Here is a 27,608-nt window from a genome sequence, read left to right on the forward strand (position 1 = left end):
TGGAAGAAGCTACACTGCAGTGACTTCTTATTTAACTTATTTCAGTTGTGGTCGTGCTTTACTGCATTGCGTCATCTCCTATATAGGGAATCTGATTTGGTCCGATTTCATACAACTTGCGAGACTGTTCCACGCTATTCAATAACAGCATGGCACAGTAGAACCTCACTTATGTGATTCTGTTTCATGATGTGTCACAGTTCATACGTTCATAAGAAAAAGTGAACGAACATCAATGAAATCATATGTCACGCTAGATATAAAATTGATCATGTTATGGAACACCACTACTACCAGTAGATGAAGACACAGTAACTTAAGAGCAAAAGGAGGGGTCATTTTATCTGAGTATGTACATACAGGTTCACGATTTCATAGCCAAGAAAAAAAAATGCAACGATGCAAAATGAAAATTCCGTCAACACGAAATGACGAGAGTAAACAATGTTGACCTGACTGAAGGCACAACGTTCCAGGCAAACTGAACACCAGGCACGGCCTCCAGTAGGCTGGCAATTAATCACATTGCACTAGTGGCGACGAAGGCGCCCTGTACAGGTGAGTCAAAACACATTGCAAGGCAGATCACAACTAAAGATCGACTGACAAGAGCCTGGCTTTCAAATTCACAGCGTAGACTCCAGAAAAAACTACTTGTTGCGAACAGCGCGGCTAGCAGCGCACCTCTCAGGTACATACATGGCAAATTTTTTTCTTTAAGTTGAGTGCGTAGGTAGAGCTGCAAACACAAAACCCGATTATTGTGTCACTTCATCGCTTGTTTTGAAAGTGCTCTGTTTTAGTGAAACGGCTTTCACTTGTGAAGGAGAAGCTTGTCGATTAGCTGTCAGAAGCATGAAGCTACGAAGAAAATTCAGACGGCTTCCTCGAAAGAAAAACTTCACAGTCAAAGAAGCATTTGTTCTGGTTTAGAGCATAAACCAAGCACCACTTGCCTTTTTTAAGGAAGCAGTTGCTCAACCAAATGAACCAACCAGGAGGCTTTGTGCCACTTCGAGGTGGCTGCCAGCCTTCCTACATACATAAATCTACTCCCATGCGTTATGAGTTTCTGCAGGTTTCACTTGGCTAATGAGTGCTCTTGTATCACCTCTCAACTTTGACTGACACCCTGGCTTACTATTCAAAACAACCTCAATACAGCTGGAAATGATGTAGAATGTAACCGCAACTGGCCTTCACACTTTTGTCAACCACTTCGTGAATATTAACGAAGAACTAAAAAAAGTAAACACTTTTGGGCAATTACAGAAAAAAGCACCAACTTCATCTACCACAATAAAACTGCAACATGTAGTACATCCGAACCTCGAAATAGCAAACGCACATCGAACGAATTGTACGACATAACAAAGTAGATCTAAATTTTCTCCCCAATGTCAGTGTGCAAGAAATGTATTCTTATAACGAATACTGGATGTAATGAAGGTATTTTCATGTCACATATGAATTCGCTATAGCGAGGTCACACTGCATTATACCAGAACTTTTTATATTAGTATACAAGAGGATAACGATGGTTGTGGTGAACAAAACAGCACAAAGCACTGCTACTTTGGCACATTTGGCACATCTTTAAGTAAAAGTGGCTCCGAACAACTGAGCGTGAACAGACAGCATCATTATACCAGACCACCTGGGGAGCAGTTTCAAAATACAAGGCAGTAAGTGGCCAAGCAAAAAGGCAACTATGTGATCTCCTTTCCATAGCGTGAACACAGCTGATGATCAAAGTTCAAGCATTAGTTCTCTTGAGCAAAACAGTGTGACAATACGGTACTTAACAATGCTTAGTGTTGAGAACGAAGCTATGTTTCTACGGTATTATGCAGCCAGTGAATGCACTAGTACAGTTAAAAATGTTTGCTGTTTTACGAGTCCCAATAGCACCAACAATCTTTGTTTAGGACTAGCATTCAAAATTTCTTTTGTGTTACAGACACGTAATGTTTTCACATAAATTCTCTGCGTGACGCAGTTTTCTTTTTTCTTTTTCTTTTTGCCACTAGCAGTTATACCGTAGAGGTGGTGAGGACATAGACACACACATTGTTAACAAGAACATCTTGCTGCAAAAAAAAAATGAATCAAAAATACATTCTAGTACATCTGAAAATAGCACTATCTAACATCCATCCTTGACTTTTTCTGGAGCTGCGAACAGTGCCGAAAAACAAAGGCAGGAGATCATCGTATTGTGTGAAGCTCGATATTGGGACTTCCATGAACGCAACAACTCAAGTGTCGCGCAAACAAAACAAGCCATAGGTAGCTTGCAGATGTCAGTGGTGTTTGACTGCTTGCTGCAAAAAGGTGCATGTCAACATTTAAAAAGCGTCATCGTTCAAGCACCGCACTACAAAAACATCGGTTGACAGTAACAGACACTGATAACAAATGAACATTTCTTCTCCATTCGAGCAAATGTACAAGAAAGACTTGTGTCGATTAAGGCATATACATATCACTAGCCATCATTACATTACAGGCCTAGCATCGACTGCCTATCACAATGACAAATTCTGACAGTCTCCGGACAAACAGTCAAGATGTAAGTGTGAGAAGAGGTATGAGGGGAAGAAAAAACTTTACACTGAATTAAAAACACGCATGCAAATTCTTGGCAACCATATGAGATGCATTTCCGCTGTAACTTCGGTACATTGTTGCCGTGTTCAGTAACAGTGCAAGGCAAGCACGTAAAAATTCCAGCGCGTATGATTCTGTTAAATGTTGCTACGTAATAAAGGACATAAAAAGTAATGTTACATTAAACTGTACAGTAAAACCTGTATTAACAAACAAAGATATAATAAAGTAATCTAAAATGTTCCTTGCCTACCTATACCAGTATGTAACGAATACATGCTTATAACAAATATTGAATATAATGAAGGTATTCTCATGTTGGAGGTGAGTTCGTTATAACAAGGTTTGACCGCATTAGTAAATACTGCTTCTGTAATACCAGAATACATACCAGTAATAACGGTAAACTATGTTCTGGAATACCAGAGATGCCAGTCTTACTATGAGCAGTCTTGGTAAACCAGAAAAGACGCCAAAAACTAAAGCTTTAAGTTGCAGTGCTATCTACTCATGACATCGCAATACTTGGACAGCACCTGCTCACGGCTAGTCAATAGTTTATCAATAAAGAAGGGATACGCTGCATTCTAAGAGAACTAATGGCCCAACATAGCGAGTTTTCATTCGGTTTTTTAGCAGAAATAGTCTTGAAATGTGTGAAAATACGTTGAAGTCCATGAAGACATACTAACGTACAGGTGCTGCAGTTTGGCCATGAAATTCAGAGATACATTTCCCTTCATTTTCTCAGCTAATAACCTTCTTCCACCAAATAAATGCCAAACTTAGTCTTGAAAACATATTTCACATGACTTAACTGAGCGTTGTTCTTTGACCAGAAACATAAATGAGCAGTGAAGCAGGCGTGGTCACTGTGCACCGTGAAATTTGAACACCGGCACGTTGCAGTTACAGACAAAAATGTGTTTCATGCAGTTGCCACATAAGTGCACGCAAACAGATAATGAAAGTTAATAACTTAGGGTGGTAAAACATAAATTATTGGGAAAACAGTGCCGCATTCGCTGCTTTGCGTTAAGTAAAAAGCAAAGCTAAAACATGCAAAGGTTTTACTTTCTAGGAACTATCATCATAAAAACACTCAGCGCTTCTTAATGACACTAAAAACCATTCTCGCCACTGAGCCTATAACAGAGAATGACAACACTGAATTCAAAGCAGCAAAGAATAACAGGAAGAGAGAAACCGATTGACGGTGTTCTGATCAAGGACACAGGTTTGGTTCCTGGCCACTGCAGCGACTACATGCAGAAACGCTTGGTTTGCCAAGACTTCGGTGAAACCTAAGGAAGGGCAGGCAGCAAGAATGGTTCCTGACTGATTAAGCAACCTTAACTTGGCACAAGCCTTCACGGCTGTGTCGGCACGCTGCCGACGGTGCCAATGCTTTTGCATTAATGTGCATGGAAGTGCAGGATTAGGCAGATAGACACTAGACACTTGCACCTCAACATAAATGAAGGTGCACGTACATGCAGACACGATGTGTCCTACTACAAACTGCGGCCTTTGTTTGCGAGACTACAGCTCTGCGGCAGTGCGCCCAGCCGTGGAAAGCTCTCTGTGCAGGTTCCCCATAGGAGCCAGTCTAGTTGAAACCCCACACACAATAGGGTGGTGAAACGGGCAGTGTTATGTTGAATGGAAACTTCCTGCAATCCTGAATGGGAACAATTCCTACAAATGACAGGCTTTAGCAGAAAAGAAACTTAAAGACCCTGGGAGAAAAGAAAAGTCTCAAAGACAGTTGACCCATGCAAAAGTGACATAGAGCTGTTCGAAGTAGTACTTTACTGATGTCCCCTAGGAAGGAGAAAGAAGAGAGACGGGAAGGCAAGGACAAGAGTCTGTAGTGGCCTCAAACCATGATGACATCGTCAATCCACTTCGTGTATAAACTATCTTCCAGAGCTTATCTGCCTCTCAGAGATTCACATTCCACGTGGAATTGGGGAAAGTGCGGGAGCTGAAAGGTCAGAGAAGAGAAAGGCCGTTGCCGACGATGAGCAAGCATAAATCAGTCTTGGGTTAGAAGTGTCACAGGCCTGCTGTCTTCTACATCTAAAAATGCCCCGCACTGAATGTCAAATATGCAAGGCTCCGCACAAGCCATACAAAACGAGCTTGCTCTGGCGACAGCAAAACACAGGCTGGAATAACACCTCTGCAAATCTTAGATCTGAACGAGCACTGCTTCCCGAAGTTATAAAAGTAAAAAGTGAAACGTTTTAAATAAGGTAAAAATAAATATTGAAAGCATAAAAGGGTAAATAACACTTGCGAGAAAAAAAGTGCGATGTGTTGTGCTATTAAAAACAAGTTTCGGTTTTACCGAAAATCCCTCAGCACCACAAGAAGGACGAGTCTCGATGGTCATCCTCCTTAACTACCCCAGCGATAGCTGTACATGTGTCGATTAGCTTAAAAAGCTAATGTATTAAGTAGCGATGCCTTTGAACAAAATCAGGCTTATTGCTGCAAAAGTAAAGCGCTCGATGCTAGCGCATTAGCCTTACAACGCACTAAAGAGGGCGGCAGCAGTACTGGAATTGCGCTTATCGAAGGTAATAGTAAGTCAGTCGAGTAAAAATAAAATTCGAGTTTAGCCCGGTACTTGCATGTTTAAGCATTACTGTTTTCAAAGAATAGCCAGAACAGAACAATGAAATGTGCCACTAGCGGCAACGTCTAGAGGCACTGCACTCAACTAAATTGTGTGAGCCTTTGTGGCTCTTTACTATTGTCTGCTGGTGAAACAGTTTCTATAGTGATACAAAAGACAATACCTTTTCTTGTTAAGAAGAATAACAACACAAAAGACAGTTCGAGCACATTCTAGTCGTTTGAATACAGTGCCACCAGAGGTCACCACAAGCGCGGCTGATGACATTTACGTCCCAGTATTGGGCCAAAACGATGACACTAAAGCACAGACGCATCAGCTAACATTCCCTAAGAGAGTAACATTGTATGGGAAAAACTGTGCATTTAAATAAACAAGAACATCTAGGCTGCATGTATACCAGAGTTTCGTTGCACAACAGACGACGTCTGTTCAAAGCAAGCACAACAGCCACTTTTAAACCTGAGTCCAGTGTTCGGATCCTGATGAGTCATTAGGACCTTGTGAAAGAGGGCGATCGGAAAAGTCTGGGGCCTTCGAAACTTTTGGCTGCGGTGCAGGCCTTTTCTTGGACATTCGCAGCATGGCGATGTTGCTTGGTTTCTTAGGGACATCAGGTTTCTTGGGACTTGCTGTAGCTGTCAAAAAAAAGGAATTGTGTCTGAGGCCCTTGCAATGGAACAAGTTTTGAGGGCTGCTACATATCAAACTCTAGCTTGGCTGTTAGCACTTTTGGTTATGAGCATACGTGAAAAACAATTTCATCACCTGCCTTGAATAAATCAGCAGGAAATAAAAGAAAGCAAGCTTGAATACAAATGAGAATCACAAATTTGGCTGCTCAATACCCCTTGCTCTTCAAAACAATAATTGGCTCCTCAATACTTCTTGACAAGTTCCATTTTATGTATAACCTGGCGTTATGTGTATAGTGGTGTTTCACGTAACTTCAACTAAACTTTTAAATAAAGAGGTAGGTACATCTTTTGGCAGTTAAGAGTAATGCCATAACAGTCACAGTCTTGAGTTACTCAGACTACCTTCAGGGAGTAATGAGTTAGCTGATTAGTTATGTATACCTAATTATGCAAAATTTAAGTTATGCATGCACATGTTTTATGGCGTAAGTTATTTTAGGCATAAGTTGCCAAGTGCAGAGCTGCAGTTTCAGCTCCAATGAAGCTGCTTTCACGACATTATCTTTTACATAACCATTTTTTTTCTCTATCAGTTCACTATTTTGTCACTTGCTATTGTGTTAGGAGTTGTCTACTTCCATTTATTTCTTGTCTAAGTCTCTCATGATAACATATACTTCATTCATTAAGTTCTTGAAGGACAATACAACATAACAAGCCTAACGAGGACAGGTGACACATCACCCAAAATAACTTTAAGCAACAACAGGAAATATTATAAACAATTTTGGTTCCAAAAAATTTCTCCAATAATTGCTGTGCATTGACCAGGTACAAAGAAAAACACAAACCGCAATTATGCTTACCAGCAGGCTGTGCTGGAGTCTTTTTCTTTGCCTCTTCTGACGTTCCAGAGTTCCCCTACACACAAAGGACATAAATAATAATTGTAATAAAATAAATACATAGATAAGAAGTTAGGACCCAGCCGAATGCCTATTTTATAGTTGAAGTATAGAGCTAAGTGTGAAATGACAAAGTTTCTGCAGTTACCAAGTTGTGTGAGGTGGGGGGGGGGGAAGGTTACAGACAAATTGTTGGGGTTTTAGATACCACAGCTGCAAGGAGAAGAGAAGCATTTAACAATTCTGGTTCCATGAGGTTTTCATTCATAGTACCACATGGTTTGTACTAGCTCTCGTAGAAAAAAATCCCAGTTGGCAAGCCCCCGACCCACCAGACCAGTCCAGCTCAATTTGCTCGTGGCGCAAAAGAAAAAGGCAGGCTTTTTTGGAATGTGCTGCAGTGCTTTCCACAAAGATGTTACCGCATGGGATTGGCTTGACAGAGAAAGAAACACACGCACACACACACACACACAAGAAATCCAGTAAGGTTAGTCGAAATCAAAATTCAAGGATTTTTAAGTACTTCCAAGGACTTGAAAATGACACTTTTACATTCAAAGGTTTCAATAGCCACTACAAATACAGTGCATCACCACTTGCTATGAGGGGTGCTGTAGTCGAGGGACACACACACACACACACAAACACACACACACACACACACAAACACACACAAACACACACAAACACGCACACACGCACGCACACACAAATTGAGTAAGGTTAGCCGAAATAAAAATTCAAGGGTTTTTAAGGACTTGAAAATGGGTGCTGCAGTCAAGGGTCTTGGATTTATTTTGACCACACAGGGAACTGCGGTCAGGTGACTAAATGCGACTGTCAAACCTTGATAACGAATGCACTGGCAAATGTGCAATTGACAGGAAAAAAGAATTATAACCGGCACAGTTATGTAGAATTTTGAACAAGACTGCCTTCACATACATAGTAACAACTCTTCCCCTCTGAAAGCTGACCTGTCCTAGCTTAAGCACAACAAAAACACGCCATTCATAAGTGTCATTTGCAGGCTAAGGGACGTGTTTCAGTAGCAAAGTAAAGCAGCAGGTATCTGGAACACTTTATCACTGTTGCTGTTGACGGGCTTGCAAAACACACAGAAGGGACGGCCCCCCCAAAAATAATAAGCATAAATATTCCTTTGTATCAATTCTACATATCCATGGAGTTTTGCACCGCATAAACAAAGCTAAGCGAAGGCACTCAGTACGAGTAATTCTTGCTGCCTTGATTATGCTCAAGAGGGAATCATCACCAGTGTATCTTATGTCCAGAGTAGGACGAAAGCCTCTCCCGGTGATCTCAAATTGTCCCCATCTTGCATGGGCTGACACCAACAAATGCCACAAAATTTTCGAGTTTCATCATGACACCTAGTACCCTGAAGCCCCTAAATGGGCTTCCCCTTTCTTGTTTGATACCCATTCTGTAATGCTAATACACCAGCTGTTACCCACGCTGTACAACAAGGCTTGGAAACAAGACAAACACTGGCTGGCTAGCCATTCTTACCTTGTAAAAAGGGTTCAGCCTCCCAAAGGCCTTGCTCAGCGTGCCCGAAAAGCCGCTGCCCTCACTGCCGCTTGAGGTTCCTTCCTTGGACTGGTCTGTGTCATGAGTCGTGAGAGAGTGTAAGAACCTCCCGAAAAACCTTGATGATAAGAACCCAATCAAAAATCGCGCAGTACACGTCAAATAACACTGTACAAGATCTCATAAGTGGCATTTGAGATTATAGTAATAGTTGCTGAGTTAAACACGGATTAGCATTGAAAGCTTAATTAGAGAAAGCACTTGTCTCACTGATGAAGAGGTGTGGCAGAAAACAATCCATTGTCGTAGGCAGTATGCTGCAGGCCCATTTGAATTGACTTCAGCTTACTTAAATGGTAATTAAGCAGCCCAGGTGTAACGCCTTGCGACAGAAAAATGCACAAAGCAGGGTCTTCCGAAAGACAGTTTCAGTGGACAGCCCATTCTTTGGTTTTAATGAGCACTGAAAACGATGCATGCTTACTTTTGCTTCCAGAACTTGCTCCTTTCTTGCTCGGTTTCACATGGACCTGTGCGACATCATCAGGAACACTTTGTTTCTCCAGCTGGAAAAAGCCAAAGGCGACACCAAGTAAACCAACTAAACCAATACCAATCAAACCAAGTAAACCAATCTTCAAAAGTAACTCAAATTCCTGTTCTGCCATGACATATTTTGATCTCAGAACCATGCTTTTCTACTTTCCTCTTACCCCAGCATAGGGCAGCAAAATGAATTTTTTCATTTTGGTTAATTTCTGTGCCTTTCTCTCTCTCTGAGAACCGAGATTCAATTCTCTTTTCATGCACACAGTCCAGCACAAGTCCAATGAATCATGGAGCATGGCAATCAAGTAAATACACTACATTCCATGTCATTTTAGCTTTCACAGATAGGTTCACATGATGCTTACATCTCATTCAGAAAGGCATAAACATTTCTGCAAAAATAGCGATCGATTTGAATGTCTTATGCTAGGCGTGGAGGTCTTTGGTGCCTTTTAGCTGGAGAACCATTTATACATGCGGACCTGCCAGTCTTAGAGTTTAAAAAACACTATTACGTAATGCAAAGAATATAAAATGCGATAAAAAATAATAAAAATTATTTCACTATTTAATATGCTTGCTGTTCATTACAGATTCGCAGACTATGTTCTGTAGGGATGCTGTAAACAGGACGCCCTGTACTGTGCCTGATGTCCCACGTAACTTGAGCCAAATTTTAAAAGTATGCAAATGCCAAGTAGATGGACAGAACCGAGATAATGTTGTTTGCCATCGCTTGGAGATACTCAGGTTATTATTATTATTTTGAATTCCAGCTAATTATATATTTATTCTTAATTAATCAACTTCTCAAATATTATAGTTAGATGAAAAGTGTCAGTGAGAAAATGGTGCAACATGAAAAACTCCGGATACAGCTTTCTGTTGCTCAATATGTGCTACATGAAAGTGTTCTCCCAAGCATCAAATAAGCCCATGAATACAGGAAAAATTGCCGTGCGACTGGCCACTCGAGGCACTTTGTATGTATTCGAGAGCCTCTCGTGCTTCGAAAAACACTTTTATGTAGCACACATTAGGCAACAGAACGTTGTAGCGGCAGTTTTTCATGTTGGTCTACAATATTCTGATTGACGCCTTCGATCTAACAATAATATTTAAGAAGTTGATTAATTAAGACTAATCGTGTAATTAGGTGGAATGCAAAACATAATCTGAGTATCTCCAAGCAACGGCAAACAACGTTAGCTTGGCTCTGTCCAGCTACGTGGCATTTGCATGTTTTTAAGGTTTGGCTCAAGTTATGCGGGACAACCTATATAGTCACAGCAACAATTATTTGTGACGCAGACAAGCATAATATGGCAAATCAGTTCTGCGGAAGCCTGCAAGGTGGAGGGAAGTACATGAAAGGGAAAAATCCTGAGAAATCCATACAGGTTTCTTTTGCAGCTTTGTGCTACAATATGGGGGTATGCCAATTTTTCCCTTTTACATACAAACAGAACTGTTTATGAAGTTTAATGAGGCAAAATTCACGTAACAACTGCAGATTTGGCTTCGGTTTTACATTGGTCTATCAGTTGATGTTGCTGCCACACTTGTGTATGCCTGTATAATAAATGGGTCCAAAAAATTGGGCCTTAAGATACTACTCAGTGAATGTATTTGTAGCTACATTGAAGTTGTTCCAGCCTAAGCCTAAACTGTATGGAAATTAAAAATTTTTAAACATTTGTGTTAATATGACAATCATAAGTGAGCTGGGAATCATAAATTAGTTGGGAATCATAAATGAGTTGGGAGTCATTACTAGAGGCCAGTTTTATAGGCACTAAAAATGCAGGATTTAGGAACCTGCAAGAGGCACCTAACGTCTCATTTGAGGAACCATAGGGAGTGAAATAGGCACTGTAAATTGTTCACAAACTGCAACTTGTTTTCTGTATTGAATGGTTATTGACAATCTTTATGGTAAAAAACCTGAAGTAGCGTCCACTTATGACACATCAACTTAATTGTGCAAACCATCGATTCCCAAGTGTTTGCCAAGCACTTGAGAAGTCGCATTTTTGTCAACCCGCATGTTTATTACATTTGTTCAGGCTCAATGAGCAGATAGTGTAGCCATTTGATTGCCCAACTTTCCTGCTTACAATGATGAATCAAGTGATGCAAGCACGAAAAACACAAAATATGCCAGGAAAGCAGCTAAATGGTTAATCACAGAAGCTAAACCTTGTGCTCCATGAATTAAAGTCAACAAATGTTCTAGTAAGAAAAGAAGTATCAAACACTGTACGTTTAGAAATCTATTAGGAACCTATCACAGTAAGAAATTTTTATCATCTATTAATAGGTTTTGAAGCTCAACAATGTGCCTCTTCTCACTCACAATAAGCTTTTACAGGATGAAAACAAGGACGCAATTTCGATAGAGGTGAATAGAGTGTTTTTCCTACTTCAATATTTTTTAGGGCATCATGCTCTCGTCCTTCTTTATACACTACTGAAATTTCGCACGAACCTTTTCGACAGGTGCTGCAATATACATGGGATGCATTAAACTTGTGTTATAGTGCGGCAGCTTTGTCAAGTTTCGTGAACAAAACTCTTCAGAAAGTGCATTTTTCAATGTAGCTGTGACTTTATTTCTCGCAGTTTTCAAAAAAAAAAAAGAATTTATTATCGCACGTTGTTGTACAGCAGCGCGTATCCCCTTCCACAAACTTACTGAAACAAGCAGAGTGGGGCGAACAGCAGAGCTTACTGCTTTAAGTGAACCACTATAGGCTGGTCTTCTCTGCAGAACCACGAAAGAGAAGAGCCACGAAAAAATGGTGTTGTGTGACTATACAGTCCGTAATGCTCGCAGAGAACTTTGCAAGCATCCGCTCAAAATACGCACAGTGTAATCTACAGTTGCCACTCTCTCCAAGCTACGCATAGACAACAGTACACATTTCTCAGCAGGCTGTGCGTTTTTCTCTCTAAATCTTTGCCGTCAGTGTAACATGCAAAGTAGCGTCCACTGGCGAAGGAACATATCTTTTGTGATCTTTTTTTTTTCTTTGCCATTGCTGACTGTTGTCGGGCAGATGGTGAGAGACCCTCAAAAGATCAGTAAACGTTACAACGCAAGCTCTTATTTGCTGGATCACATTGCCAGGTACGCAACAGCATCTGCCAACACTGCTAGGTCTCATGGAAAAAAAGAATGTGCTTTTGAAATAATGCGCTCCCCATAAAGGCATATTGAGGATCTAAGAGCAAAAATAGGCAAATGTAGGCACAAAAGAGTGGAATAAGCATTTACAGACACAAAAAAAACAAAATAGGCATTTATAGGCATATAGAATGAGTGCTAAATGACTTTTTGACCCACATTTCATACTCCTACAACAAAAGGGTGCGGACCAGACGCATGAAATAAATAGGCATTTGCCTACAATGGTGTCTAGCTATCACAGTTCTGTTACAATCTCAAAGAAAGTTCACTTGTTGCAAGCTTACCTTGCAGCCGGCACCATCTGAGGAATCTGAAACGAAAAAGAAAAATGTAGGTTCACATATTGCATAGCTAAATACATTGTGTACTTAAAATCACTGCATTGATCCATGTTAGAGCTTATGAGTATATGCCAATGCCAAAGCCTTGTTATAGTTTGCCCAGCAAATCACTTATTCCAAATTTGCCAATCTCTCTAGGTTTCCTCCAACTATTATTTACTGTTTGAGCAAAACTTCCGTTAATGAAATCGTGGCATACACAAAGAGGTGCTCTTTGTCAAGGTGCACAATCAACCACATTTATGGATTATAGTAATGGGAGCAAGGAGAAGGCTATGCAATGAGCGTTTTCCTACTCAGCACTCCATATTTGTAACAGAAGTGTAATATTTTAGACGACAGATGCTGTCTAACAGCTGATATACTGACTGACGCACACCATTACGTGTGCTTTTCAACTGATTGTTTTTCCCAATGTGGTGTTTTTCTTTTTCCAGGTGGGGACCCACCCTACCCTTTTCCTTATTCCCCTCTTCCCTTCCTTTGATTAACCAATACAGTTTCTCCTACTCCTCCCTCTCTCTCTCCCTCTCTCTCGTTTTTTGACAGCTTCCCCAATAACTCCGCACTTTCTCCAGGTGATTAAAACTTCTCTGACAATTTCAGGCTTTCCCCCGTTTCAAATTGCTGGACACCTGAACTCACCAGTAGAATCTGGCTGCGGCTGACGCCGGCATCGCGGGGGTGCGGACGGTCCCGACGGTCCAAGGAGTGCACTTTCCGAGACCACAGTTTTGCTCTTTTGCAGTCCCGATTTTTTCGGTTTAACTACAACTGCGTACTGTGCTTGAATTTCAGCCAGTCTCTGCTGCTCCTGCTGCTGATGGGACAGCGAACCTCGAACCGCTTCGTAGATGCTGGCATCTGAGAATGAGTGCTGTAGGGGAAGCTTGGCAGCAGGCATGGAATTGCCCGTTTTCGAAACTTCGGTGGACTCCTGCTGGGGAACCCTGATCTGGGGACGGTACTCGGAGTGGTGCTTTACAATACGTGTCCCTTGCTGTCTCGTCGCAGCTTGTGCATCTGCCAAGGCAGAGCGGCAGGCATACACATTTTCGTAATCTGGGCTTCTAATGGCAGACACGCCTTGGCGTGGATGGTACACGGGAGCAAAGGGAACCGAACCAAAATTTGGCACTGATGACGTTGAGTGGGCCATCGGGTCACAGGAAGGTGGCAGCCGATGTAGTGGCCTAGATATCATGTGCGGCGTTGTTCTGGGTTGAGGTGGTACTTGGTAAATGCTCTCAGACGTTTTTTTCGGGGAACCGACGGTTGCATTGCCAGAACGCCCGGTTTCATACTTGGTGCCCCAGTAGCCGTAAGTGCGTGGTGGCTTTGGAGGGGGGTTGCTGGTGAAGTAGTGGGCTCTGCCGCCGCTGCCAATAAAGCCAGGTTGCACCGGGTAGATGGTCTCGTAGGGTGGCAGCGGGCGCTTTACTTCCGTATCAGGTATCCTAACTATGTGCTGCTGATTGCCATGTGAACCTGACATGTTCTTTGCCATGTGCAAAGGCACCGACTGCGCACGTCCAGGCTGGAGAGCTAAAAAGCCTTTCCACCTTGCATCTTTCTCACACGGCGCATCAGTCTCTGTAGCATCGCTAGATTCTGCGAAGAGGGTGTCATACTCCGTGCCTGATCGTTCGTCATGCGTTGTGTAGATGTCTGAAGTGTCCATGTCTGATGAAGACACAACTAACGGGTCTTGCCCCACATTCTGCCGTGGCAACTCTTTCTGGTTGGCATGCGTTCGGAAAGCGGACGGAAGAGTAGCTGACTTCTCCTTGTTGGCAGAGACAGAGTCGTCCATAGCTGCGCCGCTTTCACAACCATCTCTTCGTGCAACGAGACGAGAGTCTTCTTCACTCTTGACAGGGCGGCCAGCAACCGTGCCCTTTCCGGCCTCCACTTCGTTGCTGTTCAGGTCTCTCTTCACAAACGTCTTTCCATCCCATACCTGCTCATACTTAGAAATGGAACCGGAAGCAATGCGATCGTTGAACGACTTCCGCGACGTGAGATCAATAATGGCTCCTCGAGGATGTTGCCTTATTACGTTTTCAATCCGATTCATGTTCTCCTTTGCTTCGAGGCTTACGTTCATGTAACGGCCGTCAGACAAGCGAGACATAAGTTCATTTCTTGCCAAAACCATGTCTGAAACATTTACGTAAGTGTTGTTCAGAGCCGATATTGGGACGACATGCAGTTGTGGCTTTGTCAGTTTTGTCTTTGGCGGAAGCCTGGGAGGTGCATTGTCATCCTTCCGTGGGAGGAAATCGTAAATGCTGCTTCCTCGAGATTCGACCTTTTGGGGCTGCACGCCATCAGCGCCGCTTGCCAAGGCAGGGAGCGTCTGAGACTTCCTCGCTGCGTTGACAGCGTAAAACGGAATAGGCGCATACAGGGTCTGCACTGTTCGCTTCTTTGTCGGTAGCTGCGGCGGCAAATCACATTTCTGACCCAGTTTGGATGAAATGCTGCTGGAGAATGAGTTCCTTGATGTTTCAGAGAGTGGTTTCGAGCCTGGTGCGTTGTTGTTGTTGTGCGAGTTGAGACTGGCGAGGTTGGAGCTGCTGAAGGACTTGTACAGAACGTTCTTCTCCCACACTTCGCTGCTGTCCCCATACCAGCTTGTTGCAAGGTTCTGCGGCATTGCGGCTGCTTCGCTCGAGGAGCTCACCATCTGCATGGGTGTAGTCAAGACCTTTGTTGTTGTCACGGTTGCAGGCACAGACTGCTCAGCTTTGCTGGTCTGGTTCTCTTTCTTTGAAGCTGTGCCTAAACTTGCTCCCAGTTGCTTCTGGCTCTTCTCTTGGTCTCGAAACTCCTTTGCCTTTCGAGCTGAAGGACCGAGGCTTTTACGCTTTGACAGCAGCGGCTTGAACTTTGATGCAGACGGTGTTTCTACGCCGTCTGGTACTTGTGCTACTGACGGCCGTCGTGGTGCGACTCTCTGGCTGTAGCTTCTAAACACAGGCCTCCTTCTGCTTGCCTCTCCTCCGCTGATGTCGTCAGAGTCAGACTTCTCAAAGAGAGCTTTAAGCCTTGCTATGCTGGGACGGCGGATGACGGTTGCCTTTCCAACAATCTTTCCCGAGCTGTCTGCTGCTTCTGCCTTGCCAGGCGATCCCTCCAGGCATATGTTAGTTGCCGAGAGGCTTCGAACACGGCTAAGAGTTGAGGCCTTTCCTTGCTCATCAGCCGTTTTTTTCTTGCTGAGGCTCTTTTTCGTTTGCACAGGGTCGTCCTTGCAGGACTGGCTATCTTCGTCGTCAGTAATAACTGAACTACGAGAACCTCCCCTTGCATCAGAGGATGACAGCGCGGAAGATGACGTAGCAATGGAGTTGGGCTCGGGACTCCACGACATGGAACGGTTGGCTCGAGCCTGCCTCTGGGAAGCATCCTCGGTGCCAGCCAACACGGGCACGGTTTCTTGAGATGGTGCAGCCTTTGACTCTTCGCTGCCAGCAGTCACTTCTTTTTCTTTATCACACTTCTCATCTGTAAAGGCAACAAACAATGCAATCAGAGAAGCTCGTATGACTAATCAAATCGCACTAAGCATTCATGGGTACACAGAAAGAATTTGCGCTAATGTTGATATGGATTTGTAAATTCACTGTCAAGCCAAGCCATACCAATTCACTGCAGCCGTCCCACCTAAGAGGTGAAAGAACTTGCCATTTTCGGCGTTTTGCTTTTCTTCGCTCCTGTTTTCCAGACCAAGGTCATCGAGGTTTTCGTAGATTTTGTCATTGCTTTGAATGTTTTCGCCGGACCCCAGAAGTGGTTCACCATCCTCGTCAAGGTTTTCATAAGTGTGGCTATCTATTATCCTCAGCTGCTGCTCGAAGAGGGCGGCCACCACGCGATGAACCAGCACATACTGCTCCTAGAACACAAAGAAGGGAGTGATGGACTGTAAGCTCTTGCTTGTGCCTGTAGCATCAGTGTGCATGAGCTCTCCAGCTTGAACTGCAAGGTGCATTTTACTTATGAGAATTCAACTGAAATTAAAGCACCAGGTTTAAGTGATTAGTTGTTCGTTTGTACTTTCGTGCCATATACACTTGAACAAACAGTTTACACTAAAAAACACAGAGTGCTGTTCACAAGTTTCATGGCACTCATCATATAGCCACTGCCATGTATGTCAATATTTCTCATGCTCCATAGCGACTAGTACACACACGCACACAAAAGATCTGCACTTGGTTACATCTAGTATTAGAGCTCTGCTTTAAATTTTGCTCGTGTGCGGCTTATTATAGAAATATTAGTATGAGACATTACATATTCACATAGGTGAGACAATATCATTCACTTGCTCTGGTCAGAAGCGGCTGTTACACGTTAAGTACACGAGCAGCAATCAAAATAAACTTGACGAAACATTTTGTCTGTACATTTTACACAGCAGTCATGGGCATTAAAAAATTGAAAACAAAAGAATAAGGTGTAGCTTCCACACACCTTGGTCTGTACCATGGCAATCCTCTGCATTCGCATCTCTCGGATTATCTGGTACAAGCTGAAGGAATCGCTCAATTTCTGAAAAATCAAGGGGTCACAATATTGGTCAACAAGCTTCAAACACAAACTCATTCTATGCTACAACAGGTAAAAAAAAGTGTTCTTTCACTTTATTAATTTAGCATGAAATTACATGTGTTAATGAGATATGTGGCAGCCATGCATGCATGCTTGCTGTGCACACGACTCAGATGAAATAGTTAAGCTGGCTTTGATTAATCTAATTGAACAACCCAAACTGCACAGCAGGCTGTAAGAAGCATTATAGAGGAGGGCTTTGGATTAATTGTGGCAACCTGTGGTTTACAATAAAGAGAAAAATAATTGGAGCTGTATTAGCACCTTTCTACAATACCAAAAAAGAAAAAAAAGCCATTCTGGCCATAATGAGGAGGCTTTGTAAGCTGTAAAAGACGCAAGAAGGAGAGGCAGGTGGCGACACCATTTTGAAGTTCCCGCATCAGCTCGCCGTGATGCATATTGACAGCCATCTGCTCGGGCCTAGTAAATACTTTATCAGTAAAAGTGGACTACAGTGCATTCTTAAAGAAGCCAAAGACTGAATTTAGGAAGTTTTAAGAACTTTTACTGGGACGCAATGGCCTTATTACGAAATAATACGATGAAGTACATGACATCACACCAACATACTGGCATTAGGGGTTTTGGAATGAAATTCAGAAAATGGAAGCTTAATTTTTCTTATCCAGTAATAAATCTTCTACAGTGAAATTAATAAAAATAGTTTTGACAAACTACTACTTCAATATAAACTGACTGAGCGTTCCTCTTTGGTGCCCCTTTAATGCACATTTTTGCATCCTGCCGACACCAGAATGCAGCTGCGCTATCGGGAATCAATCGTGTGGACTTGTGATTAGCAGCAGGATGACATGGCCCAGAAACTCTACAGCTGTAGTGGTGCATCAACCTCTCAGCTAACGTTGAAAACAGATAAGACGACATGCAGAAACGAATCGCAACGTCACGAGCTATGCTCCGACTTGATATAGAACTCTCCATAATATCGCACACAGACTCCACCGGCAATCACACACTATGTGCATGTGTTAGACGTTTTTTTTCAGCACACATCTAACAGTAGTGTTGTGAGACGCATGCAGCACACATTCTGAAGCATTAATTTCACCAGATTTACAGTTCTGAGCCGCTACCTTGTCATATCCCATTGCGGACACAGTGCTTCAAGGGGATGTTGCAAACAGAATGGTGCCAAGGCGTTCTTCAATACACAACTTAGCACCACAGTGTGGAACAAAAAAGCAATCGGTTCTGTGGTGCTAAAAACACCAGGCAAGGTGTTGGCAGATGCCAGAAAAATAATTTTTGACAAGCACTCACCCCAACTCTCATTAGACCCCAGACGTAGTCAATGGCACAAATAGTTCCTGTTCTTCCACATCCAGCACTGGGAACAAGATGTCAAGAAAAGGTTTAGCGATACATTAAAATGCATTAGCAACTTCGGTGGGTCATTACCAACCGCCAAGCACACATCAAAGTGGGTCCAGGACAGTTTTATGGCGAGACCAATGGTGCCCATATCGTTTATTGTTCGGCATGGTGTTTGTTTGAAACAAACACACTGACTTCAGGCACAGACATTAGAATTATACTACATTTATCGAAGCCCACTTCCTCTGGTACCGGGGTTACTGAAAATCACTCATTTCTTGCACAGGCCCTACTGGTTACAGTACCAGGTATGTCACTAGTAACTACCCATTGCATCACAGCACCAAACCATCACGATAATAAAATGGGACTGAAACCAGAATACAGGTCCTGATTAGTATACATAGAGATTGCCTTGCAGTTCATACCGTGCTCTCAATATGCCGATGTCACTGAATTTTGCCAAGTCAGTGCTGACACAAAGACAAAGACAATCACTAGCCATAGTTCTCAGCAACTGTGGTTACAACCACAGTTACACGCTTAGTGTGTCAAGCAATAGGTTCAATGGTCTATCTTTTTTTTTTTTTCTTCTGGAGATTTGTTTAGCATATTGTTCACACTGAAATTAACCGCCAGAAGCTTCCTACAGCATGCTCCACAAAAGATATAAATACCAGTGCAATACCAAGACCAGGCACAAAATGTGAAACTACCAGTGAAATACCAAGGCCACCTACAAGATGTGCCTGGCCTTGGCATCTGACTCAAAGCTTCCCCGTAGCTTTTCTCAGGTGGAGGGAGTCTTCTGGACACCAGCAAGGTCCATTTTCTTTTCATGTTTACACGTCAGTGTTCCTGTGTGTTGCATCTTAGCAGTGTTGTTGCAATGATTATGCACCACACAGAGGGGCAGCCCTTGCACTTTTTGTCGCCTGGGTCCGAGGTTCAACACTTGAAGACCCCCTGAGCTCTCTAAAGTCTGCCGCTCCAGAGTCTACAGTGGAAATTCACCACCTGTTATTGCTCAGGCCAAAATTAGGGATGCTCTAGAGAGAACTCTTGGAGATGCCAAGCTACAAATGGATGGAACAGTTATGCAGTAAAACAGTTATAATGACGTTGAAGGGGCAGCAATAATTACTTCGTTACGTTCATTACTGCCCATACTGCACTATGGATCTCAGTGGGGGTTTCAAGGGGAATTTCACTTACTCTGTTATATCCATTATTTCGTTACACAGTTAAACCTCGATGTAACGAAGTTGGTAAATACGGCAACTTGCTTTGTTATATCGAAATTTCGTCGTATTGACATTAAACTTTTCATGCCGACAAGTACAGTCACCGATCGAGTTTTCTTGCATAAAAGGGATTGCAGAATTATCTGAATTATTGGACAATCGAAAAAAGCAAATTTGAATGAGAAAATTCATTTTGATGAATTCAGGAGTCAGCGACGAATCATATGGTTTCATGCCACGTCGACGATGTCTTCACATCGGCGGCGCGAAATAAGCGAAGCTAGCCACGCTTTCGCATGCACTCCTTCCCCGCGGCTGATAGCGTCGCCCACATTGGATGACGTTATCATGAAAAGCGCTGGCGGCAAGAAGCAAATGCTCTGTCTGCCTCTCACTCCAACGGGACACTGAAACTCGAGATTACGCAATCCACAATACTAAACGCGCAAGAAGACAGCTTACATGATGCCACGCCGTGCCACCACGCCCACTGTTTTCACATGCGCCAGATTACCTCTAAAGCAGGATGTGCGGCTGCTTATGCAATCAGCCGCGCCTACAGCCACAACCGAGACATGCGCCACCTTACCCCTCTCCGCCCCCGCCCCCAACGCGGGCTGGATCACATTACATGAGCTCCCTCTTTCCCTTTGCTTGCGCGGGAAGGTTGCACTCGTGAAGCCACCATTTTTCTTGTCTCACCCTCGCACATTTTCGCTCGCACTAAAGAACACAGTGCGCGGGGCGCGATAGGATCTTATCGCACTTGGACTTTATACGGAACATGTGGCTCCACTTCGGCGGTCGCACCTGTCGTGCCACGCGCGATTTGAGAGGTGCGTTTGCAAGCAGCCACTTGTAATTCAATCATTTGACCACCTGCGTCCACGGAAGTTTCCATTTGTTGCCTCGGCATTCCGTTGCGGTGGCAGTGAAATTTTTTTTATACTGAAATTGCATACAAACGCACTTCGTTATATGTTCTAAATACCTGCTATTCTATGGACATACTTCGTTATAACGAGAATTTCGTTATATTGAAGTTCGTTATATCGCGGTTTAAATATCTTGTTTCGTTAAAACGTGGTTTGACTGTATACGCATTGGCTCATGGATGATATATTCACTATAACACTGCTGCAATTTGTACTTGATGATGGCCTCGATGCTTTTATATAAATACACATCCATGCCACGGGGAAAAAAAGTTGCCCAGGGGAAAGAAAGTTGCCCAGAGAAAAATAAAACAGATTCAAAGCTACCTCAAGTCTGTGCACAGCAAAATATAACACGACAAGGACAACTGGCATGGGTATGATACGCCACAAAAACACACACACACACATTGTGAGCATGGTGAAAGATGTGCTTGCACTACGCAGCCACCGTCTCAAGTTTATCCACACACCTGCAATGAACGAGCACAGGTAAGGCTTCCGAGGCCTGGCAGTCTCGCACCAGCCGAACCAGGTCCACAATGGGGCCCACAGAGGTCGGAACGCCATGGTCAGGCCACGACCAGTAATGGAACTGGCAGAGGGTGCGCTCTTCAGTGCCGCAGCGAGCACGCAGCGTGCGGAGCAAGAAGTCTGGGCAGACCTGTTTCCATTTGACCTGTGTCGCGAGCAAGGGCGCGCATGCTGAACTCGGGCGCTGACCCACTGAGAGTCGGTGATTCAAAGACTGGCTGATCAAGGCTGAGCGAGTACTTGGCTGATTGATCAACCGACTGATTGATTGATTGAGAGTGAGTGAGAGGTTGTTTGATCATCAGAATGAATGAGAGTGATTATAAGGTTGGTTGACTGAGGGCTGATTGCAAGGCTCACCAATTGATTGTCTGATTGATTGAGTTTAAAATCCGAGAACAGCAGACGGACTGTGAGAGATGACACTATGAGGGGGGATCTGGATTTATTTTGACCGTGCAGAGCTCTTTGACGTGCACCCAAAGCACGGTGCACAAATGCTGTTGCAGTCCACTTCCACCAGAGTGTGACCGTGGCTGCCAGGAGTCGAACCTATGACCTTGCACTCGGCAGAAGAATGCCTTACCTACTGAGCCGCTGCGGAAGGTGCACTTTGGTGAAGAATGAAAAGGATCCTTCTGGCGTAGCAACAGTGCAATCAAGCAAGAGACGCATTTTCCAAAATGAGTGTTCTCTCTCTGTTTCTTTTCTTTTTCTATGAATATATCAGTGAGAGTGTACTGTCTATTGGAAACTGAACATGATGTGTAGTGACGCCTCTGTGAAATTTGGCCTGAGGGGGAAGCAGTGGTTGTTTCGGGTTTCAAGCTGAACCTTTGTGAAAGGAAACAACAACTGTCAGTGATCCACCATTGTCAGGAAATAAGCAAGGACCAATAAGTTTGAAAGACTTTACACTAATGTATAGCACACAGGCTTGGTAGACTTTGCGCATATACTCAGATGCTTATTTTTGTACTTGCAAGACACTTTGTAATCACATAATGAGCACTCAAAGAACGCCATCGAAAACATGAAGTCAAGCTTAGCTGCTGCAGCATAAATTTTAAACCAGCTTAAGCCCTCAGTGAAAAGAGCCACGTTTTCAAAGAAATTCAAATTTCTTTCAGAGGTGTTATTTCAGGTAGAATAATAAAATGAAATCCCTAGAGAGAGTCAAACTGCAGTTAATAGTTGATCGACAAATAAGAGGGTAATACCACATAAAAAAATTCTGCTGCAACTTAATTAAGTGAGCCTCCCTGGGCATAAGGCGAAAATGTTTTAAAGATGTTTCCTGCTGTGAAAGGCACATCGCACTGACAACTATCACCATCACTGAATAAAATGAATCAATAGCTTTATTTCTGTTCACAGTGCAAGCGTAGCTTTTCCAATCGAAGTCAACCATGATTCTTTAACACCCCTGATGTAAACTGCTGAGGGCATGCCATATTTACTCGTGCAAGGCCCAGGCCCATCCTAATGCAAGACCCATATCTCTGAATTTCAAGCTGAAGAAGTTAGCAAAGAAAAAAAATAGAACTGTTTCACCAAAAGAAACTCGCAACAACACATTGCAGCACAAAAGATGAAGCAAGAGATACGAAGAATGATAAATGAAAGAAAACTCAGTGGGTCATTAATGCTTGCATACTCTGCATAGCAGTCACGGCGTAGTATGCTATGTCAACAGAGAGACATAAACCAGACTCATCTAAGGCTCGCACCGTGGCTAGATTTCAGAAGAATAAGTACGGGTCTTACACAAATACAGTAAGTTGCAGTGCAACAATAGGATTTCATTAATTTGATTACTCACCAACTCAACCGTGATATTGCCATACTGTTTCTTCTCTCCTTCATTGGGCCAGTATCGTTCACATTTATACTGAAAAAAGAAAAAGGAGCGTGAAAAGCTGGTTAGACATTATAGTCTGACTGAAGAAAAGGTCTTTTTTTCTAGTCGGTCAAAGTTTTTATTCATTATTATTATTATTTTTACACAATACACCTAAAGGCCCTCGAAAGGGCATTGCAACATAGGGAAAGTACAAGGATGAGGTAAGGCAACATGGGAAGCAAGAATAAGAACAAATAAATAAATGGGAGCTAATTTTGATATCACACAGATGAACCTTTCAGTGCCAACTTTTTAAAATTGTTTTTTAGAAAACCATGAAAATTTTTTAATGACCAATTCATTCGGAACAGCATCCACCAGTACAATATCAGCACTTCGTTTGTTAGTACTGGATTGTGAGTACGTATAAGTTTTGCCATGCTCGACAGTAGTTCAACAGGGCTTGCCTCACGCACCCAACATTTAGACAAGGGGCCGTCTTTGTCAGGGTCGCCTGCCGTGGTGGCTTAGCAGCTATGGCATTGCGGTGCTAAGCACGAGGTTGTGGTATCAAATCCTGCCTACAAGGCTCATACTTCAATGGGGGCAAAATGCAAAAATGCTCGTGTACGATGCATTGAGTGCATGTTAAATATACCCAGCTGGTCATAATTCATCTGGAGCCCTTCATTACGACATGCCTCGTAATCAGATCATGGCTATGGCACGTAAAACCCCATCATTCTTTTTAAATTCTTCTTGTCAGGGTCTCTCGAAACTGTGCCTCTAGAGATATCTCTCGTTCGACCTCTGGCGATAAGTTTCCATCTTAGTGTGTATTCTGTCTTGTTTAGGTTTCGCCATGCCTTTTGTAAATGTTGAAGAAGAAAGAAAAACAGTGCATATACCTTTCCAGATTCCTTTTCATTACAAGCCATGATGATGACTTGCACCTCACACTCCCAGATCATCCTCCAGAAGTCCATGACCGTCGTCGGCAGTGGCCCTTGGGATGCTATGTAGGCTCTGGAACCGCTCGCACCCTGTTTTGATAGTAAAAGGAACTCAACTTCCAGACAATGCTGCTTTGTTGGAAAAACAAAAAGTAAATTCTGAACTTTTGTGCAGAACGAATCAAACGCAACACAGGCCAGAGAATGGATTACATGGACACAGAGGCCCAGACAAAAAACAAAGTAATTTACTTAAAGCAGTGGCAAATATTGTCATGTGGAACCAAACAAGAAGAAAAAGATTACTTCAACTTTATTTATTCTTCTAGTATACACTAGAAACATTTTCCTGGGCTAAAAGCTGCCGTAAGCAGCGTGGCAAATATCCTATTAAGTTTTCCTTATCTGGCCTGCATTATGCTGTTTCAATTGTTCACCTTAACAAAGGTGCTCCCCTAATCAGACTTCACCTTTTTTTTATGATTCACATACCTTAATTAGGTTGGCATTAATGTAGTCGGAACCGGGCACTCCAGGATACTCGGATAGAATAACCCTCGACAGGTCATCTGTAATAAAAGCATAATGAGCACCAATACTTGCTAATTACCTCCAATGTGGCTTCAGATAGCGAGTTATATAGCAAGGAGCCACTAAGGCACACAAAGAACATAAACATATAGCACAACATTCCCATTCTTCCATTTCCACAGAAAACTGCAGCGCAAACGGCAATAGAGAATGGTCATTGAAATGGAAATGGTTTTCGTGCTACAACTTGCCTTTGATACGATTAACGAACAAGCCCATATCTTCCAACGGTGTGTTATGGTAAATGTTACATAAGTAACTGCACCTAAGAATTGAACATATTTAAGATAGCATGATCATTAGCATGTTTTAATGACGTACAACTTTCTGGCACTGCCCGTTTCAAAAATGTAGTGAAAGTTACCCAAGTTTCACGCAAACAAAAATGATGAGAGAAAAGTTATAAATTAATGTCCAAGCAATTTTTAAAATGAATGTGTTGCTTTAAATACTAAGGAAAACAAACAAATAATTTCATTTATCTAAACAGCAGCCGTACCTTCTATGTTTCCCTGTAGACAATGTATTGGTGCATTGAGAATACACAAGGCAGTAGCTGAAGAACATCAAGTTGATTCCAATACACAAAACCTCTGAAAGTTTCATTCGCACTCCTAATTATATGCTCTTGCTGTGCAGCCTTACTATCACATATCTGCTGTTGCATGCAAATGCAATATATCGCATCTAGTTCTTGAACACAGTCATCCTCTCCAGAAAAACAAGCCAGGTGTAGTTTGTAGGCATGCTCATATACGTTTGTGGCATTTTCTGGAATTCATCTGGTCATTGTGAGTGCATTGTGGAAGGTTTGATAACACATGTATAAAAGCAGCCACATGCAGCAAACGACCATCCCTCGGTTTTTGCTAACTGCACTTTTTCTGTCCTGTTTAGGTTTTGCCATGCATTTTGTAAATATCGAAGAAGTCGCCACTGAGCTTTAGTTTAGAGGGTACAAATTCGCCCGATAAATTGTTTACAGTTTATTGACACACTCTGCATGCTTGCCGTCACTTCCATGCGACAGGATATAACATTACTAAAGGTGAAAAACAGGAAAATGTGATGTAAGTGAGCACGCACAAGTATCGCAACCATTTTTCAATTCTTCTAGCTACAATAGGCTACAAGCACACCATCAGCCCCATTTAATGTCTTAAGGACTGCCACTGAAAAAACGAATTTGCTGTTAAATGCGCAAGTTTCATATCTTAAATGAAAAATCATCCACTGTACAAAAGCAATAAAGAAACAAGCACTTTACAACTACAACTCACAATGGGCAGTGCCAAATTACTGAATATCTAAAGTGAGGAAGAGCGCGATTAAACTTTGGAATATACACATGGGCTAGAATCTTATACACCAAAACAAAAGTGCGTCACATTGGTATAGCTCAATTTCAGCACGAATGGCAGAAGCAGAAGGTCAAAACAGGCAAGGCAATTTGGCACGCTGTGCTGTCCAACCTTTTCTTCTGCCATCCCGTCATTTGAGCTGTCTTAACGCATCAACTTCAAGTAAAATTATTGTGTCTGCTAGCTTCGAAACATAAAACCAAACCTTTGCAATGCGGTGTCGAGTTTCTCGCCTACTATTCAAGTAGAGCTCGATGTCATAACGTGCTAGAGAGAATATACATGTCAAGCGAAGAGCGACATGCTTACACGGTAGAATATCTTTGTATCTGTTCTTCTTTCGGTTGACTTCCTTCTGCCCTTCGTTGCAAGCATATTCAGGATCATGCTTGAGGCGTTCTGTAAGTTCCTTCAAACTCTGAAATGTAACAAAACAAAGGCTTGATTTTTGTGACGTTGTCTTCTCTATAACAGCGCACAATAGCAGCTGCGGTTCACTTTACGACGTAGGATACACAACATCACGTTAGCTATAAACTGAAAGCGATCGGCACACGTAAAGCGGTGTGCCGATCGCTTTACGTGTGCCGGGCAGGGCAAAAGTTACGAGCATAAACTCCGTTTTACATGCATTCAAAAAGGAGGAAGAAACTGCAACCCAGACGGCGGCGTCGCGCCGTATCCCGAATGAAACAGAAAAAAATTGGGGCAAGGCGCTATTTTAGTAGCAAACAGTCAACGACCTTATTTCCGGGCCCACAATTCAATCTAGTATAATCCGTACAAATTATTCGTGCAACTTATTCCACGGAAAGCCTTGACACAGCACAGGAAGCGAAAGAAAACAGCGTACGTACCTGAAACTCGGCTTCGAAAAGGTCGTCCCCTAGTTTCTTGCGCGCCTCCAAAGTTTCAAAGTGGTTGAGGAAATTCTTTAGGACGACTTTAAGAGGCATGACGCAGTTTGGCTGACACGAAAACATGTGAGCGGGCTCGAGTGGGGCCGAATTACGCGTACAAAGCATCGATGAATGAGCAAAATGTTACAAATAAATACAGACGCCCGTGGACAAAGCCATGCGAGCACAGCAGGCTGAGAGCAGCCTCACTGACGCACAACGCACTCATACACGAGACAAAAAATAGGTCAGCGGCTTCTACATACGTCTCGATGAACTCTAAACAAGCGTAGTACACAACGTCCTTCAACGCATTAGGAAGCCGTAGGAGTGAAAATATTCTCGGCCGCAAAACAACTAGCGAAAGCACGCAAACTTTTTACATTTTTTTTTAGCAGAAAGCCGCTTGACAATGCCGATGCCGCTGCATTCAAACGTGTCCGACATCCGGTTCTTTCATTCCGTGCACAGCGTGACGCCCTGACGTTGGGTCAGTCTCGCTGAAATGTATTGCTTTCTCACAAAACTACAAACATTTTATAACTATTTTGAAAAGTGTCTCAAGGAAAGCTAATAAGATAGTGAGCGAGTGTGCTGCCTTCTTCACTATGCGGCACTGTGCCAGCACGCAATTACGCGCAATAAGCTGAACATAGTCGACCAACCTTGGTCATTTTCTTGTTTTCTTTGTTATCTGCATATCTGGTGTTTACTGTAGACACTCGGTTCGCGATTTGTCAAGTGCTGCACTGGGAGACTGTCGTATCGTTCCCGTTCAGGAAGCAGCAACATTCTCGAGTGACCATGTGTTCGTCCTTGTGACTCACTCTGTCCAGGCAGCGCACGTCATGTGAAA

The 27,608-nt window shown here is 42.9% G+C and overlaps 1 protein-coding gene across 1 annotated transcript; it reads right to left on the bottom strand.

The window, feature by feature from the left end:
- Positions 1-316: 316 nt before the first annotated feature.
- Positions 317-27,173, bottom strand: LOC135916234 (uncharacterized). Its single transcript, XM_065449544.1, has 15 exons — positions 26,711-27,173; positions 26,163-26,271; positions 24,394-24,470; positions 23,857-23,991; positions 22,928-22,996; positions 21,045-21,250; positions 18,339-18,405; positions 16,917-16,994; positions 16,125-16,335; positions 13,080-15,944; positions 12,378-12,403; positions 8,839-8,920; positions 8,334-8,428; positions 6,759-6,813; positions 317-5,892 (listed from the first exon to the last, which is right to left on the bottom strand). Exons 1-15 carry the CDS (start codon positions 26,876-26,878, stop codon positions 5,711-5,713), a joined length of 4,425 nt encoding a protein of 1,474 aa, XP_065305616.1. The 5' UTR covers positions 26,879-27,173; the 3' UTR covers positions 317-5,710.
- Positions 27,174-27,608: the final 435 nt, after the last annotated feature.

This window comes from Dermacentor albipictus, chromosome 5 (genome assembly GCF_038994185.2).
Source record: "Dermacentor albipictus isolate Rhodes 1998 colony chromosome 5, USDA_Dalb.pri_finalv2, whole genome shotgun sequence".
NCBI classification, from domain to species: Eukaryota; Metazoa; Arthropoda; class Arachnida; order Ixodida; family Ixodidae; genus Dermacentor; species Dermacentor albipictus.